General features: G+C 43.7%; 1 protein-coding gene across 2 annotated transcripts in view; it reads right to left on the reverse strand.

The window, feature by feature from the left end:
• LOC144668216 (NT-3 growth factor receptor-like) overlaps nt 1–26,302 on the reverse strand; it is a 658,117-nt gene that overhangs the window by 166,519 nt on the left and 465,296 nt on the right. For both annotated transcript variants that reach the window (XM_078529980.1, XM_078529981.1), the window contains exon 12: nt 766–957. In XM_078529980.1, the coding sequence (XP_078386106.1) occupies nt 766–957 (192 nt within the window). The remainder of the gene's footprint in view (nt 1–765; nt 958–26,302) is intronic.

Consider the following 26,302-nt stretch of genomic DNA (forward strand, 5'->3'; position numbering starts at 1 on the left):
TGCCAGAATTCTGAAAGTCCAAATGTAATAAAAAGGAATTTAACATTCATTTGGCATGAGGCAGTGGTTTTGGCCATTTGCCTCTATTTAAGGCTATTTTCTCAGTTGTACGTTTTTATTGAGCTATGAACTTTGTTGAGTCCTGTTCATTGACATGTATGTTCACAAGGGTCCCCTCCTAAACCAGTTGTACATATAGCAGGACTTCCAACTCTCTTCCCCTCTGCCTCCCATTTTCCAGAGAGTAAGCGCCTCACTGTCTGGCCACCTTTGGTTTCAATCATTGTAAGAAATCATAATTGCTCCAACAATTAGAAAGCCAAAAAAAACCTCATCACATAATTAACCAAAGTATGTTCCAACAGCCTTGCAGCAATCGCATAAACACACATATTTATTTTTTGGAATAATGTGGTTCATTTTTCACTGAATATGAAAAACATATTGTTGCAACACACATCAGAAAGCCATTTTGTTGTTGTTCTCCAAAGTTTAACCTAACTAGATTTCAACTCACAATTGATGGGAACGCTTTCTCTGTGGCTCCATTACACTGGCTGAGACAGGTTACAACCTGCACCTAAACTATTAAAGCATAAGGAAATGTCTTACAGAGCTCAGTACAGTTACTGGCTACTAAACTGTTTCTACGCACGTATGTTTTGGTGCACACATTTGCTACTTATTATTCAGAGTGTTGTACAGCAATTGTAACATGGCAGATGATGCAAATGTTTTTAAAAACAAAAATAAAATTGTACTTACATGTCTCTGGGTGTTTCCCGAGGCTGTGAGTCTGTCGGAAATACTGAGGGTTTTCAATCACTGGGATCCGGGTCATCCCTATAACAACAGCGTCTGGCCCAACATCCATGGATGAGGGTGTGATAATCCCATGATTAATATGGTGGAGCGGGCTTCCAGAATCTTCCTCACCACTGATCACAGCCACCGGCCCTGCGACATAGAAAAGTCACCACATCAACTTAGCTCACAAACCTCACCAGGATTAATAATTTGCCCCATTCTGTGCAGTATGATATTACCTTGCCAAATCTACCTTTATCCCAACATGCCAAACCTAACTGTATTTACCCTACATAACGTCAAAACTATGGGTGAGATGAGATTCCCAAACACTGTGACTGATATATGATTCCTCCAGATTTCGACTGGAACAATTCCTACATATTAATGTCACTGCCATGTAGAGATGGAAAGGATTTTGCTAATTAATTTTATTCACAGAACCATTTTATTCTTTTAAATGTTTCATCACATTTGCTCAATGTACGATTCTGCCTCTCGCGAAGGGACTCACATGTGATTGGGATATGAACAATGGGACTGATCTGTGATTGGGCCTCATGCAGTGGGGCTGATGTGTGCTTACTGCCCACCTAGTGGGACTGATTGCTGTCACCACTTTTGATTTGTCCTTAAAGTAATTTGTCTTCTAAAAGCTTCAAATGCCACCCACAAACAGTTACCCTACCTTATATAAGATTTCAAAGAATACAGACATCCCACAGTCTGAGAAGTTCAAGGTCATGTCTTTGTTCTGAATGAGATTTGATAATGGATCAAGTTGAACAGATATAAAAACCATGTTAGCGTACATAACAGGGTTTCTTTCCTTTAGGAGTCAGGTGAATTGAAATAACCTTACTTTTTCGGAGAAAACAAGGTCATCTGAGTGCAGATGGATCCTGACAGGTGTAGCAATTCATCAAGCCCACCTTCCTCCCCCTTTAGGTACCATGCCCTAAGAGGGCATTGGCGACCATGGACTTCCATTGGATTGGTCCATGATTAAGCTTGGCAAAGGCGTACCATGATTTCCACCCTATACCTTCATTCTAAATACTCCAGAGACTCAGCACAACAACCATCGCCCCACCCATCACCCCACGTCCCCAGACAATGTCAGATTCCCCTTGGTCTGACCACAAGAACCATTGATTATCTGGGACAAGAGCAAGACCTTTCACATGAAGCCACATCAACTGCAAAAGAGAAAAGATCAAAGCGGTATAAGAAAATAATGGACAAAATATAGATTGAACAGAGCGAAATGCATCCGAAAAGTACCAGGAATATAATTGAAAACATCTCTACCTCCAGTTTGTAAGCAGACCATGAGAGCCAAGTATGAGCAGGTATGGCTCAGGAATTTCTAAGTCAGGAACTCACTCACAAAGACAGCAATTTGCATCAATGAAAATGGAAAGGTGACATTTTTTACAATATGGATGTGTGGGCGATTTCAAAAGATTGAATCCCTTCGGGATATCTCTCTGACTCTCTGTTCCCAGTGGGAGACCTGACCAGAAATTCAGGTTTACATGATATTTTGACCATCCATTTGAATAGTCCCAACAGAGCAACCATGTTCCTGTAGGTTGGGGTTTCCTGCTGGGAATACAAAGTTAAAAGAGATTAAAAAAGACTAATTACTTTCATTTATATGGCACCTCTCGTGATTTCAGGACAAGACAAATTGCTTTATAGCCAAGAAAGTACTCTTGAAGTGCAGTCACTTTGGAATGTTGGCACACAGAGCTTCCAATTTGAGCTCCGACAAACAGCGATGAGATAAATCATCAGATAATCTGTTTTAAGTGCTGCTTGAGGGATAACTGTTGGTCAGGACCCCAAGAAAGCTCCTCTGCCCTTCTTCAAGCAGGTGCCATGGGATCTTTACTGCCCGCCTGAGAGGGCAGTCAGGGAAGAACCGTTGCGCAACAACCCAGAATGCACCACACAGGCCTCTCATCCTCCTCTGAGACGCAGATTTAACGCCTCGTCCGAAGACGGCACCTCTAACAGTGCAGCACCTCCTCAGTAACTCCCTGGAGTGTCAGTGTATCTATTGTGTTAAGTCTTTCAGGATATAAGCTGCAGTTAAACCCCATATTTGGTAAAGTTGGATGGTAGCAAAGGAAAAGGAATACACAAAAGTACAGTATTTGTAATGGTGAATTTAGAAACTTTTGAAGGGGTAAGAGAGCTTTGTTGGTCCAAAATTTATTTCCTCGGGATTTGGGAGAATGTTTCCCAGGAAATTTGGGTTTTTAACACTTCTGGTGCATTTTGAAGAGGGTTATGATTTAGCATTTGAAAATAATAATATAATGTTAAATATTAATACCAAAGTGGCTGTTATAAGTCATAACTGACTGATTGCTTTTGTGCTATCAAAACAACAGCCATAAGCACCCAAATCATGGAGACTATTAAAATACAACTTGGCTTACAGTCCCAAGTCAGACTGATACAAAATTTCAAAACTTAGCCCCAGCAGCGGTTGGAAGATGGAAAAGGCATTTTTACAGATGAAGGACTTTTTAAAATTATTGTCTGAGAATCTTACAAAAAGCCAGACTTACAGATTCCAAAGCTTGTGGCATTTCAGTTAGGAAACTGGTGCCTTTGGATCCCAACAAATGAAGAGGTCGTATTGGAGAATGCCAGAAAATAGCTGACTCAAAACAACAATAACCTGCATTTATATAGCACTTTCAATGTTGTAGAAGCATCCCGAGACACTTCAACGTCATTGACAACATTTGGCACCAGTCCATCTGAAGTGATACAGGAGACCAAAATTTTGGGCAAAGGCCTAGGTTTTAAGGAGTGACATGGAGAGACTGGTAAAGAGACACAGAGGATAAAGGGGGGGAAACTTCAGACTTTAGGGCCTGGACAGCTGATTACTCCACTAACAGTGGCCGGGCAATGTAAATTAGAGTTGCACAAGAGTCTAGAAGCAGAGTGGGAGGGGGGCTGCTGGTGAATAGAGATCTTGGAGAGTTGTAGGCCTGGAGGAGGTTACAGAGATAGGGAGCTGAATTTTACGTGCCCCAGCGGGTGTGTTTCTCATGGGGTGGGCACGTAAAATGGGGTTGGCGCCCATTCCATCACCTTCCCGCCCACCCTCGAGCTCACCCCCATAATACGGGTGGTGAGTGGGTGCTGAAATGGGCAGCCCACCTGCCATATTTAAATGAACAATTAAGGGTCTATTAGGCTTGTTATCAAATAAAATGCTTGGTGTGGGCAGCAGGGAGGGAGCTAGTTGTTAAAGGGTGGGAGGGAAGTGGGGGGGAGGGAGTCACTCTTTGGGGTCTGCCCTTTGCTGATCATGGGGCAGCCCTCCTTAGATTGAACCCCCGCTTCCTCCCTACCCGCTCCCTCCCTTAAATGCACCCCTCTCCCTAACCTACAAAAACCCTCCCGGCCAAAGACCCTGGACTTACCTGCTCTGGGGCTCCAAGACATTTGGGCCCTCTCTTCACCAGCAGTCCCGACCGAGGCCACTGGTGCCTTCCTGGTGCTGCTGGGGCTGCTGGTGATGAGGGGCAGCCCTCGTTAATCAGTCCTGCAGCGCTTTCTGGCTGTGGGGTGGACTAGCATGGAGTGTGACGGCTCCATACCGGCATGGTTTTCGGGAGGGGGGGGCTGCATGCCATCCGCCCCCCATCCCCATATTATTCAGCTCAGGGAATGATCAGGCCAAGGAGGGATCTGAACACAAGATTGAGAAGTTTAGGATAGAGGAGTTGGCAGACCAGCAGCTAATGTAGGTCAGCGAGCACAAGGATGACATGTGAATGGAACTTGGTGTGAGTTAGGATAAAGAGCTCATTAATCCAACAATTCATCATACGGACAAACAAACCACGCATATTCGTCCCTGTGGAATATGTTCGTGCACTTAACCTTCTTTCTCTCCCAGCTAAAAGTTTTTAATCTCTCCCAAAAGCTTTTAGAATAAAGTTGCTTACAGTTACTGATGAATATATTCTTGCACATTTTTGATGTAACATAGGACAATGTAATTTAACTTGGAGGGCATGGTCAGTGACAGCACGTTTTTAGGTAACACGTTTGTTTCACTTTGCAAACAATTATCTATGATTCCAGTTGAGACAATATCACCATGTCACTCTTGTGGCACAATATTATAACCCTCTTTGCTTTGACATTCATATTTATTGCTTTTGATTAATACGCCAAATAGTTGAACCCAGTGACCATCCACACCCATTAACAAATTGCCAAAAAAATCCTTGGTGAATGTAACACACCAGTGCACATGCAAAATTAAACCTTCGTAATTGGACACAAGGATCTATGGTCGGTAGATTTGTTCCTCGAGTAGTTATTTATCTTATTGATGGAGGCAGAGCGCTGAGGGTTTTGTTGAGGTGAAACTAAACTCATCATTACTGCGCTTGGAATTAAATGGTGCTTTTCATATATTTATTTATGCAGCTTTGTGCATTAAAATAACCAATCTTATTTAAAGGTAAGTGCTCTGTATGATTACTCACACTGAAGTGCAGTTTTCTGCAGGAAAATCAAGCCAAATGCAAACCCTGTGAAAACTGGAAATCTGCCAAAATAATTGAGAATTTTCTTTCCTTTCAGATTCTGGCTTTAGTATAATTTACATTCGGATTTATTAATGCTCTGTCGAGGTCTGCTATTCATCCACAGTTCGAGAGCTGGGGCCAGATTTTGCCTATCAAGGTGGTTAGCCTGAGTAGGAAAATTTCCCGACTCAGCAGGTTTAAAGGGCTCCGTGATACCCAATTTTCACCCCTGGAAGGCGGGGGCAGGATCAAGTCGGACCCACAGGCCCTGGAAACAGACCCTAGGCAGCCATGGGGACAGGCGAGTGCTGAAACTGGCTGGTTAGAAGATGCCTCAATTCTCTGGGACTTCATCCCAGTTGTTTGAGAAGCAGTTAGGCTCTCGAGCCCTCACCCTTCACACCTACCCATGTCCTCTCAAAGCCCCCATGGCCCCTCCATGCTAACGCACAGCTCCACCCACCTCCAATGACCCCTCACACCACACCCCCCTATAGCCCTCATACTCCCATGCCAACTCCATAGCCACTCACCCAGTATCAACCACAGGCTGACCCCCAGGAGCCATGTTGAGATGAAAAAAATAAATTCCTAACAATCTAATACATGATACATAACATACATATCAATTAGGAACAGGAATAGGCCATTCGGCCCCTCAAACCTGATCTGCCAATCAATAAGATCATGGCTGATCTGACTGTGGCCTCAACTCCACGGCCAGAAACCTACCTATGTCGGGCGGAATGGGCGGGAGCGGGCGCGGAGCTGATCGCTGCCCGCGATTGGCTGCACGCCGCCATTTTACATGGGCGGGCCAATTAAGGCCCGCCCAACGTGAAGCATGCGCGCGAAAGAGTGCAGCAATCTCCCTGAGGCATGGAACTGCATCAGGGAGATTAAGTTGATATTAAAATAATTAAATAAAGCATTTAAAAAGTTATCTAAACATGTCCCCTCATGTGACAGTGCCAGATGAGATGGGACATATTTTTATATTTTGTGAAAAATTTTTATTTATTTAATAAATCTTTCAGGAAACCTCATCCCACCCAATATTCTGGCCCACATTCTGCCTACCCCTGGTAACCTTTGACTCCCTTGTTAGTCATGAATCTATCTACCTCTGCCTTAAAAATATTCATTGACCCTGCATCCACCGCTCTCTAGGAAAGAGAGTTCCAAAGATTCACAACCCTCAGAGAAAAAAATTTCTTCTCATCTCAGTCTTAAATGGGAGACCCCTTATTGTTAAGCTGTGTCCCGTAGTTCTAGTCTCTCCCACAAGGGGAAACATCCTTTCAGCATCCACCCTGTCAAGTCCCCTCAGGATCTTATATGTTTCAATAAGATCACCTCTCATTTCTCTAAACTCCAGTGGATACAGGTCCTGCCTGTCCAACCTTTCCTTATCAGATAACACCAATCCCCATCCCAGGTATCAGTCGAGTGAACCTTCTCTGAACTGCCTCAAATGCATTTATATCCTTTCTTGAATAAGGAGACCAAGACTGTACACAGTGCTCTAGACATGGTCTCACCAACACCCTCTACAACTGTAGCAAAACTTCCCTGCTTATATATTCCATTCCCCTTGCAATAAACAAAAACATTCCATTTGCCTTCCTAATCACTTGCTGTACCTGCACACTAACTTTTCCTGATTCATGTACCAGGACACCCAGATCCCTCTGTACCTCAGAGTTCTGTAATCTGTCTCCATTTAAATAATTTGCTGCTTTTCTATTTGTCCAGCCAAAATGGACAAGTTCACATTTTCCCACATTATACTCCATCTGCCTAATTTTTGCCGACTCACTTAACCTGTCAAAATCCCTTTGCAGACTCCATATGTCCACTCCACAACTTACTGTCCTACCCATCTTTGTGTCATCTGTAAATTTAGCAACAATACATTTGGTCCCTTCATCCAAGTCATTGATGTAAATTGTAAATAGTTGACGCCCCAGCACTGTTCCCTGTGGCACTCCACTTGTCACATCTTGCCAAGCCGAAAAAGACTAATTTATCCCTATACTCTCTTCCTCCTGTTAGCTAACCAATCATCTTTTCATGCTAATATGTTACCCCTACACCATGAGCTCTTATTTTGCAAATTAACTTTTGAGATGGCACTTTGTCAAATGCCTTCTGGAAATCTAAGGACAGTACATCCATAGGTTCCCCTTTATCCACATTGCTTGTTACTTCCTCAAACAACTCCAATAAATTAGTCAAACATGATTTCCCTTTCACAAAACCAAGTTGACCCTGCCTGATGCACTGAGATTTTCTAAGTGCCCCACTATAACCTCCTTAATAATAGATTCCAGCAATTTCCTTGCGACAGATGTTAAGCTATCTGGCCTGTAGTTTCCTGCTTTCTGTCTCCTTCCTTTCTTGAATAGAGAAATCACAGTCACTATTTTCCAATCTGATGTGACCTTCCCAGAATCTAGGGAATTTTGGAAAAATTAAAACCAATGCATCTACTATTTCAGCACCACTTCTTTTAAGACCCGAGGATGAAGTCCATCAGGACCTGGCGCCTTATCAGGGTAAGGGAACCATCTTATCACTCTAAACTCACACACTCACAAGCCCATCACACATTCACTGGCATCTCACTCACTGCCAACTCAAGGGACATCACAACTTTCTCTCTCGCTCATATCCTCACATCTCCATCTGGCCTCATCTCCTCTGGAGGCTGCCTCCTCAGCCTTCACCATTTTGAGGCCACTTGCATAGATCAACATGTGCCCCCCACACACACCCTGGGATATCCCCCTTCTCCAGTGCAGCCCTCACCCTGCAGCCTCTTCCCTTGCCTGAGGCCACTTCTCCCCCTTCCCCAAACAAGCACTAACTCTGCAGTTGTTGAAAAGCCAACCCGCCTTATGGTGGGTCTGGCAGGTAGAGATCTGCCCGTTAGCCCCCTAAAAGTGATGTGGTGCTGCCTGTGAAGCCTGGCGCTGATGACTGCGAGTGCTGACTGAAGCAAGGTAGGCAAACAAACCTTGAAGTCCTGAGTGAAATGCAGCTCACCAGGCCCACGTCACTTATATACAGTTGTGAATCACATCGGCGTGCAATCACACTTATGTGCCCAGATGATCCAACATGTGGGGGCGATTCTGGCAAGCAGAGCTTATAATGAGATGCTAAAGTATTGAAATTAGGGTCGTGTGGCAGTGCCATTAATGGTGTCAGGAAGATATAATAAATCTCATAATATTATTGGAATTTATTGTAAAATAGAGTAATAGTGGGGGATCTATGTGTCTAAGGTGTGTGTGTGAGTGTGTGTGTGTGTGTGCATGTGTGTAAGACTCAATTGAATTAGAGGCAGTTAGTCTGGATGCTTTGATGTAAGAACAGTTAGGTTTGAAATGTTAATTAGGTAATCATGAGGGAAGTTTAGAAATATCGGTGTCAAGGGAACATTTGCATTTTTGAATAAACAAGACTAGATTGTTTTCAAAAGAGGGAGTGAAATGTGCCACCTAACCAGGTGAAGTTTAGAAACAGCGTGTTTATTTTTCCCAGAGATTGCTAGTAAAACTTAGTGCCATGAGAGGTTTTTATTATCAGGAAGATAAAGTCCAAAGACATAGTGAAACAATGGGTATTTGCATTCAAAGAGGGAAATATGTATAGAGGAGAGACAATTGTTTGTAAGGAAAGGCATTTTTAAGATCTTACAAGTGTGAAAAAGCCTTCAGCATCTATGCCTCAAGCTGCTGTTTCCAGGGACTGAAGTGAAGAGAACTCACTTTGAATTCGACTTGTTCAGGGTTTCATGTTTCTTTGCCTGGGTCTTTTAAAATCTATGGGCAGAATTTTCTGCCTGGCGGGCGGGCGGCCCCGACCCAATCTCCGGCAAGCAGGGAGCCAATCCCCGCCGGAGAAGCAGGCCCCGCAGCCATCTCGCCGACGGCAAAATTCAGCCCTATGTGTCTTACCGCTGCCTTAACAAAAGTGTAACTGGGAGTTAGATTGATTAGGGGATTTAGAAGCTATCATAGTAGTAATTTTTAGATCTAAGTATCTATTTAAAATCATTTCTCTTATTAATAAGTGTTTAATTTAGTTTTATAAAAACCTATAAGACTTGGTGGTCTTATTACTACTGAATTCAAGGCACACATCTCGAAATTTATACAATCTGAAAAACAAGTTGTGATAGTTGTTTCGAGTTTCCCTCTGGGATTTGAACAGCTCAGCATTTACCATCTGCTTTGTCATAACAATGGGTGGAGCGGATGAACGCAAACTGGTTTCATGATGGTGTGAAATCGATTTTTGGCTGTCTTGCCATATTACTCCCCCACCTACTGCCCGCCATGATGCTCACACCAACAGGGCTGGGAAATTCCAGCCAATGACTTATCATTACTCTCTGCAAACTTTGTTGCAGCACTCTGCACCCCTCCACATTTCCCCCAAATAATACCAAACATGGAAATGCATTCAAATTGCGAACTTTATGGATCCCTTTGAACTTTATACTTGGTCCATTGTTGAGAATACTGTTTCAACATTTCCCATGTGATAATTAAGCACTTCACCTCATAAATCCCTGTCCTTCATTGAGTTACTTCAAGGTTACAGCTCAGAAGTCGGCCATTTGACACAACTGGTCAATGCCACTGTTGATGCACCACATGAACTTTCTCCCAACCCTCTTCATTTAACTTATTCAGCATATCCTTCTATTGCTTTTTCCCTTCATGTGCTTATCTAACTTCCTTTTAAATGAATTGATGCTATTTGCCTCAACAACTCCCTGTGATAGCACATTCTACATTCTCGCCACTCTTTGGGTAAAGAAGTTTCTCCTGAATTTCCTACTGGATTTATTTGTGACTATTTTATACTTATGACCGTCAGCTTTGATCCTCCACAAGTGGAAATATTTCCTCCAAATCTACCTTCCATCTTGTTAGGAAATAGAGGTAGTTTAAGTAAGTTATATTTGTACTTGTGGGTGTTAGGAATAAGGTATATCTTTAGGTTTAAGTTCAATATTTATTTCTTTCTATTTGTGGATTAAAAGGTAAAACTTAGGATATAGTTTCAATTTTGAGTGAAGACAGCAGTTCTAAAGACCTGTTTGTATACCTGCATTTCTAATTAGTTTTATGACCCTTGAAGTGGGGAGCTGTGATATCAAGGAGTGGGGGGCATGGTGTAGTGGTTTAGGAAAGTTAAAACAAGGTTTAAAAAACTGTGCTGTTGCCTAGCAACAGGGGTGCAGAGAGGGACACGCACACACACCTATAACAGCAGTTTCGGTTCAGTTGAAGCCAGGATTCCAGAGAGGCTGGACAGCAGAGGGACAGATAGCAAGCCCCAAACTAAAGTTGAAGTCAGCTGCCAGGAGAAGCAGCACAGGAGAAGGAACTTCAGAAGCAGGTTCCAGAAACTAAAGAAGAAAGTCCCAAAATCCAGGGGAGTGGAACAGGGGGGTCCCAAGAAGACCTTCTAGTCAAAGGAAGAGCCTGGAGTCTGGAAAAAGTCCTGTTCTGTGGAAGTGAAAGTAAGGAGCAGAGAAGAAGGCTCCAAGCTTCAATCTTAAAGAGAAGAAAGCTGGAGGATGCAGAGTTAAAGCAATATAGGCAAGCGAGAAACCAGAAGATCCAAGGAGACAGCCGAAGATCTGTAACTCTGTACTGTGGACATGAGAAGCTGTGGTGTTCTGCTGGCATGGATGTGTCAGTGAGGGAGAGTGTGTGGAAGGAAGCTTGAATGTATGTAGCGACCCAGGGGAGAGGAGCATTGGAAGGAGAGTGCAAAGCTCTGGAGGTGGACAGGAGGTGCGGGCTTATGAGAAGAGATTGGATAGACTGGGGTTATTCTGCTTGGAGCAGAGGAGCTTGAGAGGGGACATGATTGAGGGGCATTGATAGGATAGACAAGGAGGAACTTTTCCCCTTGGTGGAGGGATCAATAACCAGGGGGCATAGATTTAAGGTAAGGGGCAGGAGGTTTAGAGGGGATGTGAGGAAGAATTTTTTCACCCAGAGGGTGGTGGGAATCTGGAATTCACTGCCTGAAAGGGTGGTAGAGGCAGAAACCCTCATAACATTGAAGAAGTATTTGGATGTGTACTTGCGATGCCATGGCATACAAGGCTATGGGCCTAGTGCTGGAAAATTGGATTAGAATAGTTAGGTACTTGTTTGACCAGCACAGACTCGATGGGCCGAAGGGCCTTATTCGGTGCTGTAGGCCTCTATGGACCCTTTTGGAAGGCGTCTGAGAGAAAATGTCATTTAGGAGAAGGTTCCAGAGCGACTTCTTCAAGAGTGGAGATTGGAAACCCTCGAGTAAAAGATGGAGTTCAGTGAGACCATTGGCTCACAGTGTGAGAAGCGTCTTGGGGGGTGGGGGGAGTTGATGAGGGATGCATAGCATCATAGGTGGCATCTGTCACTTGGTTTCAGAGTATGGTGTGCCTGACCACAGGTCACCTATTGGTTTACATGGACTGTGTACTTACTGTGAACATTAGAGTATAAGATAGCTTTTGCAACTTATGTTATCCTTACAAATCTGTATATATCTGTAAAGATATAGTTGTGGGTGAAGGAGTATTATAATATAGAGCAAAATCATCTCAGATTTGCACCAAGTGTAGTTGCGATGGTGGGTTTTCACACCATATCATCCCAAACTCGCTGTGTTACTTATGCATTCCTGGGATACACACCATTTCCATGGTAGATGGGCACTCATTTGCCCGCCACACCATCACGAATCCACTTCATCACACCTGGCACCACATTTAAAGTACAGCCGCGCTCAGTGCTTCCAGCCCAGGACTGCAGCAAAGAGGACATGGCCCCAAAAGGCAAGAAGATTGCAGCCCTTGAGCGCCTTTTGGGCACCGTGGAGGCTCACTGTGATGTCCTCTATCCCCGCTCTGGCCGCAGGAGGGGCAGCTCCATTACCACTCCGGCTCGGTAGGCGATGGCAGTGGTGAACAGTACCAATACGGCACAGAAGAGGTTGGCCATCCAATGCAGGTATAGAATGAATGATCTCATCCGTGTATCCAGTGTATGGGAACCATCTCATCACTCTAAACTCACACACTCAAGCCCATCACACATTCACTGGCATTTCACTCGCTGCCAGTTCAAGGGACATCACCACTCACTCTCTCACACACACCCTCACATGTCCATCTGGCCTCATCTCCTCTGGAGACTGCCTCCTCAGCCCTCGCCATCTTGAGGCCGCTTTCACAGGTCAACATGTGACCCCACACACACCCTGAGAAACCTTCCCCAGAACAGCTCTTGTTATGCAGCCTCTTCCTTTGCCTGAGGCCACATCCCCCCCTCCCCAAGCAAGACCTGGCCCTGCAGCTGTTGAAAAGCCACCCACATATGGCTGATCTGGTAGGTAGAGACCTGCCCGTGAGCCCCCAACACAGTGATGTGGTGTTGTCTGTGAAGCCTGGCGCTGATGACTGCGAGTGCTGACTGAAGCTAGGTAGACAAACAAACATTGAAGTCCCGAGTGAAGTGCAGCCCGCCAGGTGCACTCCTTATATATGCTGTTCTGAAACACGTTGGCGTGTTTTCGCGTAGGCAGACGACCCAGCAGTGGGGGGTGGTGAGTCCGGCAGGCTGACCTTATAATGATACGCTGATGTATTGCAATGAGGTTCCTGACATCTGATGGCGGGAAACGCGGCCTGTCAATGACGGGCAGAGCGGACGATCGTAAACTGGCTCGTGAAACCGATTTTTAGCCTTCTCGCTATATTGTCCACTCACTCCACCGAACAAGTCCGATGCCGGCGGGCACAGAAAATCCCAGCCATAGTTTGTTTTTTCTTGTTTAATAAATGTTTTATTCTTTGTTAAAAATTCATCAGCTGATTCCTGTGACTCTGTTCAGTAGCTACTCTCCACGTATCTAAATAAAGAATAAAAGTTAGGATCTATCAAGCTGGATTGCACCCTGGGAGTTGTCCAGTAGTAACATCAGCTGGGATCATAACACTCATAACACTACTCTGTCATTATCTTAAAGGTCAGTATCAGGTCATCCCTCAGTCCCCTCTTTTCTGGAGAAAAGTCCTGGGGTGTTCAATCTTTCCTGATAGTTACAGCCTCTCGGTTTGGTCTCATCCTTGTGAATCTTTTTTGCACCTTCTCCATTGCATCCTTAATCCCTTTTGTAATACAGAGACCAGAACTGTGGAGAGTACTCCAAGTGTGATCTAAATAAGGTTTGATACAAGTACTTGAGCTAAGCTAAGGAGCACTTGCCAATGTTTTTAGTATGTAATCGCCTGGCTTTCAGAGAGGAAGGCCTGATGGGCTAACCTCACAATGCATTGTGTGCTATCTCTTCTGTACATGGACTGAAAAATTGCTTGTGTGTGGAAGAGATAACACATTGCATTGAGGGCCAATTTTAAAAATGCCCAAAAAAGGGCAAGTTTTTGAGGTTTCACATAAGAAACATGAAAAGGAGCCAGAAACACTGAGCATCTCAATAAGAAACAGACAGCTGGCAAATATGCATTGTACCTATCCCTCAAACGATACTGAGGTGCCCCTCCTTTAACTCCACACATGTACCTTTCCCCTGTGATCCACAGCACATCCCCTCTCCTCATACTTTGGATAACTAGCTCTCCCCCAGATATGGCACATGACCCTCTCCTGCCTTTTAAGCAGGTGACCCTTCTCCTTCTATGATATGAAGCCTTGAACAATATTCTCATTCAAAAATCAGGAACTACTAGAAATAAACAATGGACCCATCAGTAAGTGACCCACCTTCTCTGCATTTCTAATGCTTCCCATTTTTATTTCAGATTACCATCATGTTGAGTTTTTAGATGTATTTTTCAGTTCTAATTTAGCAAAGATTTTATTGGTTTTCCAAATCCAGTTCACTTCATCTCAATTGCTCCTATAATCCATTAATTACACAGCCAGCAGTGAAATATTTAAGAAGTAGAGATCTATTAATAGCACCAATACACAGAGACCTGATGTTACAGCATTTTCACTCCTCTGGGGGAAAGTTAGAAACATTCCAATAGTCCGTACTACACCCCTTCTGAAAAAAAACAATACCTCCAGACACTCTGTGCCTCCAAATAGATACACTGACCACACAGATTACCTCTATATAGACTCTCTGCAATTAATTTCTCCACAAAGACTCATTCATAACCAATCCCTCTTGATGTAAACTCTCCTTCCATAGGGAGTGTTGTGTTGTACAGACTCCTCTGCACTGATTAAAGCTTCACTATGAATACCCCTCTACACTGAGCACATACGCCACCTCCACACTGAATCTCCCTTCACACCAGCCTTCCATCCACATTGACGCCTTTGATGTCTCCACCATAGGTTTGTCTGTTTAATGGACACTAGCTTTCTCTGATTTCAGCCTGTGGAACAAGTCACCAGGGAGAACATTGAAGCAACCAGTGTAACTGGCTTTAAGGAACAATTCAATCTGAAGGGTGAGGAGACTGAGGAATTAATGGGTGGGTGGGATTCAGCTGTGAGGAAAAGGTCAGTGTGATTTTAACCGATATTTTCTGTTCCTAAACAGAATCCTGTCATAAACATTTCTGTACAGTTTGAAGGGATTCCAACAGACAAACTTTTGTAAACCAGAATTCTATCTTCTAACAGAATATCAGAGCAATTAAGAGACATACAGTCTTGCAGTTTTCATGCAAAATGGATGAAATTGCATGTGGAGCTGGGACAGCATTCTGTACAAACTCCAAATAACCTCCTGAGATTCGTAATCTATTCCTCTGCCCAAGATCCTATCCACATACTGACCCAACGGCTTCAGTGATCAAAACAGAGATAAAAACAAAAAACTGAATGCTGGAAATCCAAAACAAAATGCTCTTCTCCGCCGATGCTGCCAGACCTGCTGAGTTTTTCCAGGTATTTCTGTTTCTGTTTTTGCTTCAGTGATCTATCTATTTCAAATCAATCTCCTCTGTATAATAACACCATTCAACTTACATTGTCATTGTTTACCCTTAGCAGTCATTAGTTTTACACATAGTAACACTCAGAGAACCAGAGGCTAAAAACAAAGTCAACAGGTCAAAAAGTTTCAAAGGGACCTTTGCAAATCTTGTGAACAAGAACTTGTTGTGGCCTTTTAAATCCTACGGAAACCTTTCCAAGATTCACTGGAAAGACAGAATCTTCACTTACAGAGCTGTTTAGTAGTTGAATTAGACTGGATTGTGTTAGTGATAGGAGTCTCAGCTACTTTCTTTCCCCACTTTCCCCCCTCCTCTCCTGAAAGTGCTGTAGATGGAAAGCTGCCCAAGTGGATGCCCTTCATGTGTGAACCTTGACATTAAGCATTGTCCGGCTATCAAACTGTGGAGTGGCATCAAAGCCCAGCCCGATCCTTTCCTCACACAGTAACAGCCTCTCAATAAGTGTCAGTGAACATCTGGTAGCAGGAAGCCTGGTTGATTTTGCTCCTCCCTTGCCCAGAATGTCTGGCCCACTGCAGCACTCCTACAGCCACCCGTGCTTAAATCAAAATCAGGAAGTTAAACCCGGAACCTTCTAGGTTTGTAGGGCTGTTACACATTGTGCTCACTAACTGTTGATTAGAGGGAAGAGTGGATTATGAAATTAAAAGTATCTTCATCGACCAGGAAGTGACAAATATTCTTTTATTCCTGAGGGGGAAGAGTTTGAGAATTATTACATTCATTTCTGATGATACAAGAGTTACATTATGATGGATTTGTAAAGTAAATTTCATGATGTCTACCCTTAAAAAGACAAAGGCCTGCTAACAGAGGCAACTGGGTCTATTATAAAAAACAATTCTAGTATCTCAGAAAATCTTAACCTTGGAACAGTCTCATGTTCAACACTATTAGTGTTACCTCTAAACACTAACAGGTACAGGGGGAAAAAGATCAAGTGCAAATGATACCAAACTACAACTTGATAGGTGCTGCTTAAAAGAAGTAGAGCAGCAATTGGTGGATGAACTAGGCTTTTCCCTCAATGTTGGTATTCTTCCAAATATTTTGCCAAACTTTGATGTTGAGACAGCAATTCTGAGCTGACAACAGCTTGAAAGGGAAGAATGCCCTCTCCACTCCGAATATCATTTTGCTACACATTTTCATTGAAACATTGGAGCAGTTACATCTCATGAGGAGGCATCACTTTAAGAGGCGACAGCACAAGCAGAGGTATAAAGCGACTTTAGCTGTAGGCATTTAGAACTCAGTGGTGGCATGTGTTTGCTAATCAAAAGATTGTACTGCCAATTCCAGTATTAAATCTTGTGTTGTTCTCAATTAAGAAAATCAATTAGCGTTCCTGCAATATTAAGGCGACAACACCATAAGGGAAATGTCTTCATACTGATTAGCTCAGGCAATCTGAGCCTTGTCCTAGTGAACATGGGTCTAAAACTGTTCATAATTTTATGCAAATTGGGAATCTCAATCTGAACTCACAAGGCCAGTTTATGACCCTCAATGCCCCTACCCCCAAAGCTGTCACTTAAAACTTTCGTATTGTGAGGCTGCTGTAGTTTATTGTTATGGGAACTGGAAGAGGATGGGGTTGGGAACAATGCAAGTGAACTGCACCTAACTGCATCCTCAAACTCGAAAATTCAAGCACCTTGTGAAGGGCTATCCTGTGAGCCACGGCTTTGGCTGGACACTCCAAACTTTCTAAATCTCGACGTCTTCCACCTGCTCCTCACTTTACCTGTTTTAATCCTGTCAAACTGACTTCAGTTGTTCTGCCATTACAGTGGACTCACCCAGACCCACACCACTCAAAATAATACTTGGGAAAAAATGCAGAGAGCAAATAGGTTAACTAAAAGGGAACATTTAAAGAATCTCACTAAGATAGAGGCAAAATACTGCATATGCTGGAAATCTGAAACAAAAACAAAAAATGCTGGAAAAACTCAGCAGGTCTGACAGCATCTGTGGAGAGAAAGACAGGGTTAACTTTCGAGTCCATATGACTCTTCTTCAGAGCTAAGAGAAGTAAAAATGTGGTGAAATTTCAACACATTTGCCGAGTTTTTCCTGCATTTTTTGTTTTTGTTTATTTAAGAAATCTCATTGTGTTCAAAGATATTAAAAATATTCACCGATCAAAACCTACAGTAACATTTGCCATTAACAATCACATTAGCTTTCAGTTTTTGACCTAGAAATTTTCTGGATTGCATTTATGCTCAAATTAGGCCCTGATTTATGCCAGTTTCTTTGCTGATTTTGTAACAAGAACTTTATGTCGAAATTACCAGTGGAACGTACTTGCCTGCACTGGTATGTTACAAACCGGGGTAAAGCAAAAGCAAAGTAAAACAAGGCAACTGCAATGCCACCAATAGGGGTAATGAGTAAGCTGCTGTGTTCTGCCGTGGTGCGTCACCCTCAGAACTTCCTGCTTCTACTGTTCCAGTTTCAGAGTAAATACATTAGGAGGGCAATTGCAGCTTCTCAGTTAAGAATAGTTGCTGGGTCTGAAACATTTCGATAGATTGGCAGCACGTCGGCTCAGTATATTGCAGATCTCAGTAAGAAAAATTGAAAAAGTGGTGCGAATTCATTCTTATGCCGAAGTTACACTGAAACTTTCCAGGAAATTCTAGGCCCTCGTGTGTTTGTGCATGTCGATGAATATTCTTGTAGTTAATTGCTCTCTTTACATCTTCTCACAGAGGAGGTTTTGTGTCTCAGTCAGTACCGCTCCTGTCTCCGAGCCTGAAGTATCAGGCTCAAGTCCCACTAAAGGACTTGTTAGCCATGGAAGGAGTGTTAATGACACAGTTCAACAGGCTGATAATCTTTCCAACACTTTCCCACTAACCACATGGTAAAAGTATATGTGAAAATACCAAACAATCTCTTTATATTTTATTCCTTTTTAAAGACCTTTAAAGTCTTTACATTTTTAAAATTCATATATGAGATGTGAGCATTACTGGCATTGCTCATCCCTAATTGCCCTTGAGAAGATGGTGGTGAGCCTCCTTCTTGATCCACTGCAGTCTTTGTTGTGTAGGTAAACTCACAGTGCGATCAGGAAGGGAGTTCCAGGATTTTGACCCAGTGACAGTAAAGGAATGGCAACGTATCTCCAAATCAGGATGGTGTGTGAGTTGGATGGGAACTTGCCCTTGTTCTTCTGAATGGTAGAGGTCATGGGCAGAATTTTGCCCATGATGGACAGGCGGGCCCCACCGGCTTGGCAGCAGGTGGACAGCCGATTGCTGCCGCCGAAACGGGCCTCGCCGCCATTTTGAGTGGGCGGGCTACCCGATGGGAAGCGCTATGCGCTCCCTGTGCAGGGGGGGGAGGGATTCCCCAACTGTCAGAGTGCGCTCTTTCGCGTGAGCGCACAGCTCCCTGAGACTAAGTCCTGTCTCAGGGAGAGCGCTGAAAGTTTTATAAACTTAAAAAATAGAAAAATAAAAAAATTATTAACATGTCCCCCTCATGTGACAATGTCACACGAGATGGGACATGTTAATAAAAATCACATAAAGTTTATTAAAGTCTTTTAAAATCGAAATGAAACCTCATCCCGCCAGTGGATGAGGTTTCATGTATTATCAGAAGCCCGCTGGGGCTCCTGGCCTGCCCGCCAACCTTAAGGTTGGACGGGCAGGGCCTTTAATTGGCTTAGTTATCCTGTCAATGGCCTCAATTGGCCATTGACAGGTCGGCGGGCAGACAGCTGATTTCGCTGTCCGTCCGCCTTCCTGAATATTTAAATGGGGCGGGATGATGTCGGGGGTTCCTCCCGACCTCATCCCGCGTCATTTTCCCGTCGGCGAGCGGGCTCCGCCCCCAACTCACCGATGGAAAAATTCTGGCCCATGGGTTTGGTGCTGTTGAAGGAACCTTGGTGAGTTGTTGTAGTGCATCTTGTATATTGCAGCCGTGGTGTGCCAGTGTTGGACGGTCTCAATGTTTCAGGTGGTAGACAGGGTGCCAATCAAGTGGGCTGCTTTGTCTTGGATGATGTTGAACCTCGCGAGTATTGTTGGAGCTGCACTCATTCAGGCAAGTGGGAAGTATTCCATCACACTCCTGATTTGTGCCTTGTAGCTGGTGGACAGGCTTTGGGAAATCAAGAGGTGAATTACACGCTGCACAATTCCCAGCCTCTGACCTGCTCTTAAAGCCACAGTATTGGTCCAGTTAAATTTCTGATCAATGGTGATTCCTAGGATGTTAGTTGTGGGGGTTTCAGTGATGCTAATGCCATTGAATATCAAGGGGAGATGGTTATATTATCTCTTGTTGGAGATGGTCATTTCTAGGGACTTGCATGGTGCATATGTTACTTGCCACTTATCAGCCCAAGCCCTGAATGTTGTCCAGGTCTTGTTCCATGTGGGCATGGACTGCTTCAGTATCTGAGGAGTTGCAAATAGAAATGAACACGGCGGAATCAACAGTGAGCATCCCACTTCTGACCTCATGACGGAAGGAAGGCCAATAAGAAAAGAGTGGAAGATGGTTGGACCTAGGACACTACCCTAAGGAACTCCTGCAGCAACGTTCCGGGACTGGGATGATCGGCTTGTATGATTCCAGCCAGTGGAAAATTTTCCCCTTTAACCCCATTGACTTCAATTTTACAAGGGCTCCTTGATGCCACACTTGGTCAAGTGCTTTCTTGATGTCAATGTCAGTCACTTTCACCTCACCTCTGGAATTTGGCTCTTCGGTTCATATTTAGACCGAGGCTGTAATGAGGTCTGGAGTGAAGTGGTTCTGGTGGAACCCAGGCTGAGCAACAGTGAGCAGGTTATTTGGAAATAATGCCACTTGATAGCACTGTCAACTTTGTTGAGAGTAAACTGATTGGGCAGTAACTGACTGGGTTGGATTTGTCCTGCTTTTTGTGGACAGGACATTTGGACTTTCAGAAGGCTTTCGACAAAGTCCCACATAAGAGATTGGCGTGTAAAATTAAAGCGCTTGGGATTGGGGGCAGTGTATTGAGATGGATAGAAAACTGGTTGGCAGACAGGAAACAAAGAGTAGGAATAAACGGGTCTTTTTCCGAATGGCAGGCAGTGACTAGTGGGGTACCGCAGGGATCAGTGCTGGGACCCCAGTTATTCACAATATATATTAATGATTTAGATAAGGGAATTTAATGTAATATCTCCAAATTCGCAGATGACACAAAGCTGGGTGGGAGGGTGAGCTGTGAGGAGGATGCAGAGATGCTTCAGTGTGATTTGGACAAGCTGAGTGAGTGGGCAAATGCATGGCAGATGCAGTATAATGTGGATAAATTTGAGGTTATCCATTTTGGTAGCAAAAACAGGAAGGCAGATTATTATCTGAATGGCTATAAATTGAGAGAGGGGAATGTGCAACGAGACCTGGGTGTCCTTGTACACCAGTCGCTGAAGGTAAGCATGCAGGTGCAGTAGGCGGTAAAGAAGGCAAATGCTATGTTGGCCTTCATAGCACGAGGATTCGAGTACAGGAACAGGAACGTCTTGCTGCAATTATACAGGGCCTTGGTGAGACCACAATTGGAATATTGTGTGCAGTTTGCTCTCCTTATCTGAGGAAGGATGTACTTACTATAGAGGGAGTGCAGCGAAGGTTTACCCGACTGATTCCTGGGATGGCGGGAGTGACATATGAGAAGAGATTGAGTCGATTAGGAATATATTCGCTGGACTTCAGAAGAATGAGGGGGGAGCTCATAGAAACCTATAAAATTCTAACAGGACTAGACAGGGTAGATGCAGGAAGGATGTTCCCGATGGTGGGGGAGTCCAGAACCAGGGGTCACAGTCTGAGGATATGGGGAAGACCATTTAGGACTGAGATGAGGAGAAATTTCTTCACCCAGAGAGTGGTGAGCCTGTGGAATTCATTACCACAGAAAGTTGAGACCAAAACATTGTATGCTTTCAAGAAGGAGTTAGGTATAGCTCTTTGGGCGAAAGAGATCAAAGGGTATGGGGAGAAAGCGGGAGCAGGCTATTGAGTTGGATGATCAGCCATGATCATAATGAATGGCGGAGCAGGCTCGAAGGGCCAAATGGCCTACTCCTGCTCCTAGTTTCTATGTTTCTATACCTGGGCAACTTTCCACTTTGTTGGGCAGATGCTAGTTTCGTAGCTGTATTGGAATAATTTGGCTAGGGGCACAGCTAGTTCTGGAGCACAAGTCTTCAGCACTACAGCCAGAATGTTATCAGTGCCCATTGCCTTTGCTGCATAGAGCTGTTCCTTGGTATCAAGTGGAGTATGTCAAATTGGCTGAAGACTGGCATCTGTGATGATGGGGATTTCAGGTGGAGGCAGAGATGGGTCATTCACTTGGCACTTCTGATTGAAGATGGTTGCAAATGCTTCAGTCTTATCCTGTGCACTGACACGTTGGTCTCTGCCATCATTGAGAATGGGGATTTTTGATGAGCCTCGTCCCCCTTTTAGTTGTTTAATTTCCAAGGCCATTCATGCTTGGATGGGGCAAGGCTACAGAGCTCTGAATCATTGATTGTGGGATCGCTTAACTCTGTCTATGGCATGCTGTTTCTCCTATTTAGTTTGCATGTATCCCTTTATTAATCTTTAGTCACTAAATGTGTCAAATTAAATCTGTCTATATATTTCCTGTGTAATCACGACCTATACTTCTGCTCTTTAGTTCTTGTCCGTATATCCCCTTGTATTTAATCACTATAGACAAGTTTCCTATTCATTTCCTCTGTGTATATATTTTTTCTCTTTAATCCACCTGTATACATACTATTATATGTACTGTACTGTATACATACTATTTAATGCTGTCTGTATATATCATGTCTAATCCTCTTCAATACATCTTCCTTATAGTTTATCTGTCCATTCATCTTCTATTTAACTCTCATCAACACATCAATGTCTGTTTGATCCCTGTCTGATCTGATCCCAATCAAACACACAAAATGAAAATGTTTAAGACATAAAAAATAATTTGCTCACCAATTTTCTAATTAGTATCAAACCCAGCAAGGAACCTACTTCAAAGATGGATGTTGAGCAAAGCAATTAGAGTCCTGTGGGTGGCAAGTAGCCTAATGTCACCTACCTATAGAGCTGTTCAGAGTTGTAAAAGTCTCATATCAATCCCACTGTTGGCACAGATTTTATATCAAATCCTATTGATTCTGAAGCTTGATTGAATATGAAGAAGTGAACATAAGAACATAAGAAATAAGAGCAGGAGTAGGCCATTCAGCCCCTCAAGCCTGCCCCGCCACTCAATAAGATCATGGCTGATCTGCCTCAGGCCTCAACTCCCCTTTTGTGGAAGGGAAGTCGGGGGAGGATAGGTTGGGGCGGGGTGGGGGGGGCTATGGGGGGCGGGGGGTGGTGGTGGGAGTGGTTGGCAGTGGGTAGCATCCTAACCCTAATCTTCAGCCCATTCAAAACAAAAGGAATTATAGCACTAGTTAAAATATTATAGATAAAAAAGGTATGTCTGATTAAAACGGTCACTCACGTTCCATGGGGTGGATCTGGGTCCAAAACTGCTTAGAATTTGAATACATTAGAAACTTTAGAAGTTAATGAGGAAAATGGAAATGTCATTCTTCAGAGTTTGGGATTAAAGTACCAGGCTCAGGCACTTTAGAGGGAACTTTACTCTGCTTATAACCTCACTGTCCCTAGCCTGGGGGTGCCTGATGGTGACACAAGGTCCAAAAGTGCAAATATGTTTGATCTCTCAGCACTGACGCCCCCCACCATAATGAACACAAAATTCAGGAAAAAAAAGTACTCCTTTAATAAATACCATTTTACAACTTCAGCTAAAAAGAGACATCCATCAGAGGATTACACCTTATGAAATTAAATCCATCGCAAAGGTCATTAATTATCTGTAACACTAAGGCAGATTAATTACTGAAACCATTCTGCAGCATGCTGGAGGTACTGCTCCACCTTCAGTTCTGGGAGGGTCCTGTTGATTGGACATTTAATTATATTGCTCCAATGAACCACAAACCTGAATGTGACCTTCCCCGGCAACCGGAAGGTAGACTGGAAACTCCTTTTTTGATTAGAGTAAGGAAAGAATTTCTGACGCTTGGCAGTATGAGAAATATATCAGTGACATTCAATTTCCATAGGAAAAGCATTGCTTCAATCGCATTCTGTTCCTCTCGTATATAAAACTACCTTTTCGTGGAAGAATAAATTTCTTTCTGAATCAGGGAAAACAAAACCATAAATGTTTGCAGCTCAATGCCAAGAGTTGTTAAAGGTTCTTTTTACCCACTGCATTTCATCAGTCTCAGTGTTTTACATTTACATAGCACAGAGGAGAGAGAATGTCCCTTGTTCTTTCATTATTTGCTTTAAATTCCTTTGGAAACCTTCAGTTAGGGAGAGGCGGTAGAATAGTGGTAATGTCACAGGGCCAGTAATCTAGAGGCCCAGGCTAATGGTCTGGGGACACTCCATTCAAGTTAGGGTTGCCAACTATAATTAAATGTATTCCTGGAGGTTTTATTACATAACTTCCCACAACCCCCCCCCCCCCACCCTTGATGTTCAATTCCTGGAGGCTCCAGGCCAGTCCTGGGGGTTTGGCAAACCTAGTTCAAGTCCCACCACAGCAGTTGGTGGAATTTAAATTCAGTTAATAAAATCTGGGATGTAAAGCTAGTCTCAGTAGTGGTGACCATGAAACTACCATTGATTGTTCTAAATACCTATATGGTTCATTAATGTTTTTAGGGAAGGGACTCTGTTGTCCTTACTGGGTCTGGCCTTCATGTGACTCCGGATCCACAGTAATGTGGTTGACTCTTAACAGCCCTCTGAAATGGACTAGCAAACCACTAAGTTCTTTTTATTCCTTCATGGGATGCGGGCATCGCTGGCTAGGCCAGCATTTACTGCCCATCCCTAATTGCCCTTGAGAAGGTGGTGGTGAGCTGCCTTCTCGAACCGCTACAGTCCCTATGGTGTAGGTACACCCACAGTACTGTTAGGAAAGGAGTTCCAGGATTTTGATCCAGTGACAGTGAAGGAACGGCGATATATTTCCAAGTCAGGATGGTGAGTGGCTCGAAAGGTAACTTACAGGTGGTGGTGTTCCCACGTGTCTGCTGCTCTTGTCATTCTGGATGGTAGCAGTTGTGGGTTTGGAAGGAGCTATCCAAGGAGCCTCAATGAGTTCCTGCTGTGCATCTTATAGATGGTACACACTGCTGCTATTGTGCTCCGGTGGTGGAGGGAGTGAATATTTGTGGACGGGTGCCAATCAAGCGGCTGCTTTGTCCTGCACGGTGTCCAGCTTCTTCAATGTTGTGGGAGCTGCACTCATCCAGGCAAGTGGAGTGTATTCCATCACACTCCTGACTTGTGCCTTGTAGATGGTGGACAGGCTTTGGGGAGTTAGGAGGTGAGTTACTCACCACAGGATTCCTAGCCTCTGACCTGCTCTTGTAGCCACAGTATTTATATAGCTAGTCCAGTTCAGTTTCTGGTCAATGGTAACCCCCAGGATATTGATTGTGGGGGATTCAGTGAGCAGATGATTGCTAAGAAAGTGCCACTTGATAGCACTGGTGATGACCCCTTCCATCACTTTACTGATGATTGAGAGTGGACTGAAGGACAGTAATTGGCCAAGTTGGATTTGTCCTGCTTTTTGAGTACAGGACACACCTGAGCAATTTTCCACATTGCCGGGTAAATGCCAGTGTTGTAGCTGTACTGGAACAGCTTGACTAGGGGCATGGCAAGTTCTGGAGCATAAGTCTTCAGTACTATAGCCGGAACATTGTCAGGCCCTATAGCATTTTCAGTATCCAGTGCCTTTAGCTGTTTCTTAATATCACGTGGAGTGAAACAGGGAAGCAAGTCCATGACTTATTATCACTGTTAATACTGTTAGATCGTTAGTAGTTGTCAGCAAGATTCACCTAAGATCTCTATTAATTACCAACAACTCATTCAGGTTCACTCATAATTATCACCAGCTCATTCAGTGTGTGGATCCTCCCATTGTCAGTTTAGTCATTATTTGCACCTCCTTTTGAGACTCCTTCTCTTGTCTGATCCTCTGCTTTCTGAGGTGGAATGGTTCCTTTGGTTTCCAAAGTGATTTCTAAGCCAATTTTGATTGTTCCATTTTTGTTCTGCAGCTGTTCTTTATATTTTCAACATCATGGCATTTAATTAAACTTGGAAATACATCATAATAATTTTGTAAGTAAGCTGGATTGTCAATTGGACTGATGGTCTTAGTTCTGCCTCAAGATTTGTTACATTTTTAAAAAGCTTTCCCTTATTTTGGCAGATGTTTATGTTCTTTTACTCTCCAGTCAGAAACAGATGTTTAGACTCAAAATTATAACCAAATTGGGTGTTGCAAGGTGTGCCACTTTATGGGATGCAGTAAAACAAGACTGTTTCACCTTAGAGTCAAGGAAATATGGCAGGCTCTTAATCCACTCAAACGCCAACAGATTTGTCAGGCCAAGAGGACATTGACATTAAAGCAGTGGAGAATGTTTGTAGCCTACAGCTAGTAACTGAAATTTTGAACAAGATACCAGGAAAAGCTGACACTGCATAGAGAGCAATGAGTACAAGCTGCTATCGAATTAAAGAGACCATCCTCTCAATGGGCAAAAGTGAGCTGGAGTGAGGGCTAAATACTCCCATCCTTTCTGACACTGATCCCATTTCAAGGTCATTGCTTGCATCTACAAGGGCATTTTGTTGGATCTGCCCTGATCTACCCTTCAAACATGCAGGAGACAGCAGCTGCTTCCCGGGCAAAAGGAAAATGCACGCCAGAAATCATCTCCATCCTGGTACTCCAGACAGACAAGCAATACCTTCTGACACCTTTCCAGTCGAA

Source organism: Cetorhinus maximus, chromosome 26 (genome assembly GCF_964194155.1).
Source record: "Cetorhinus maximus chromosome 26, sCetMax3.hap1.1, whole genome shotgun sequence".
Classification (NCBI taxonomy): Eukaryota; Metazoa; Chordata; class Chondrichthyes; order Lamniformes; family Cetorhinidae; genus Cetorhinus; species Cetorhinus maximus.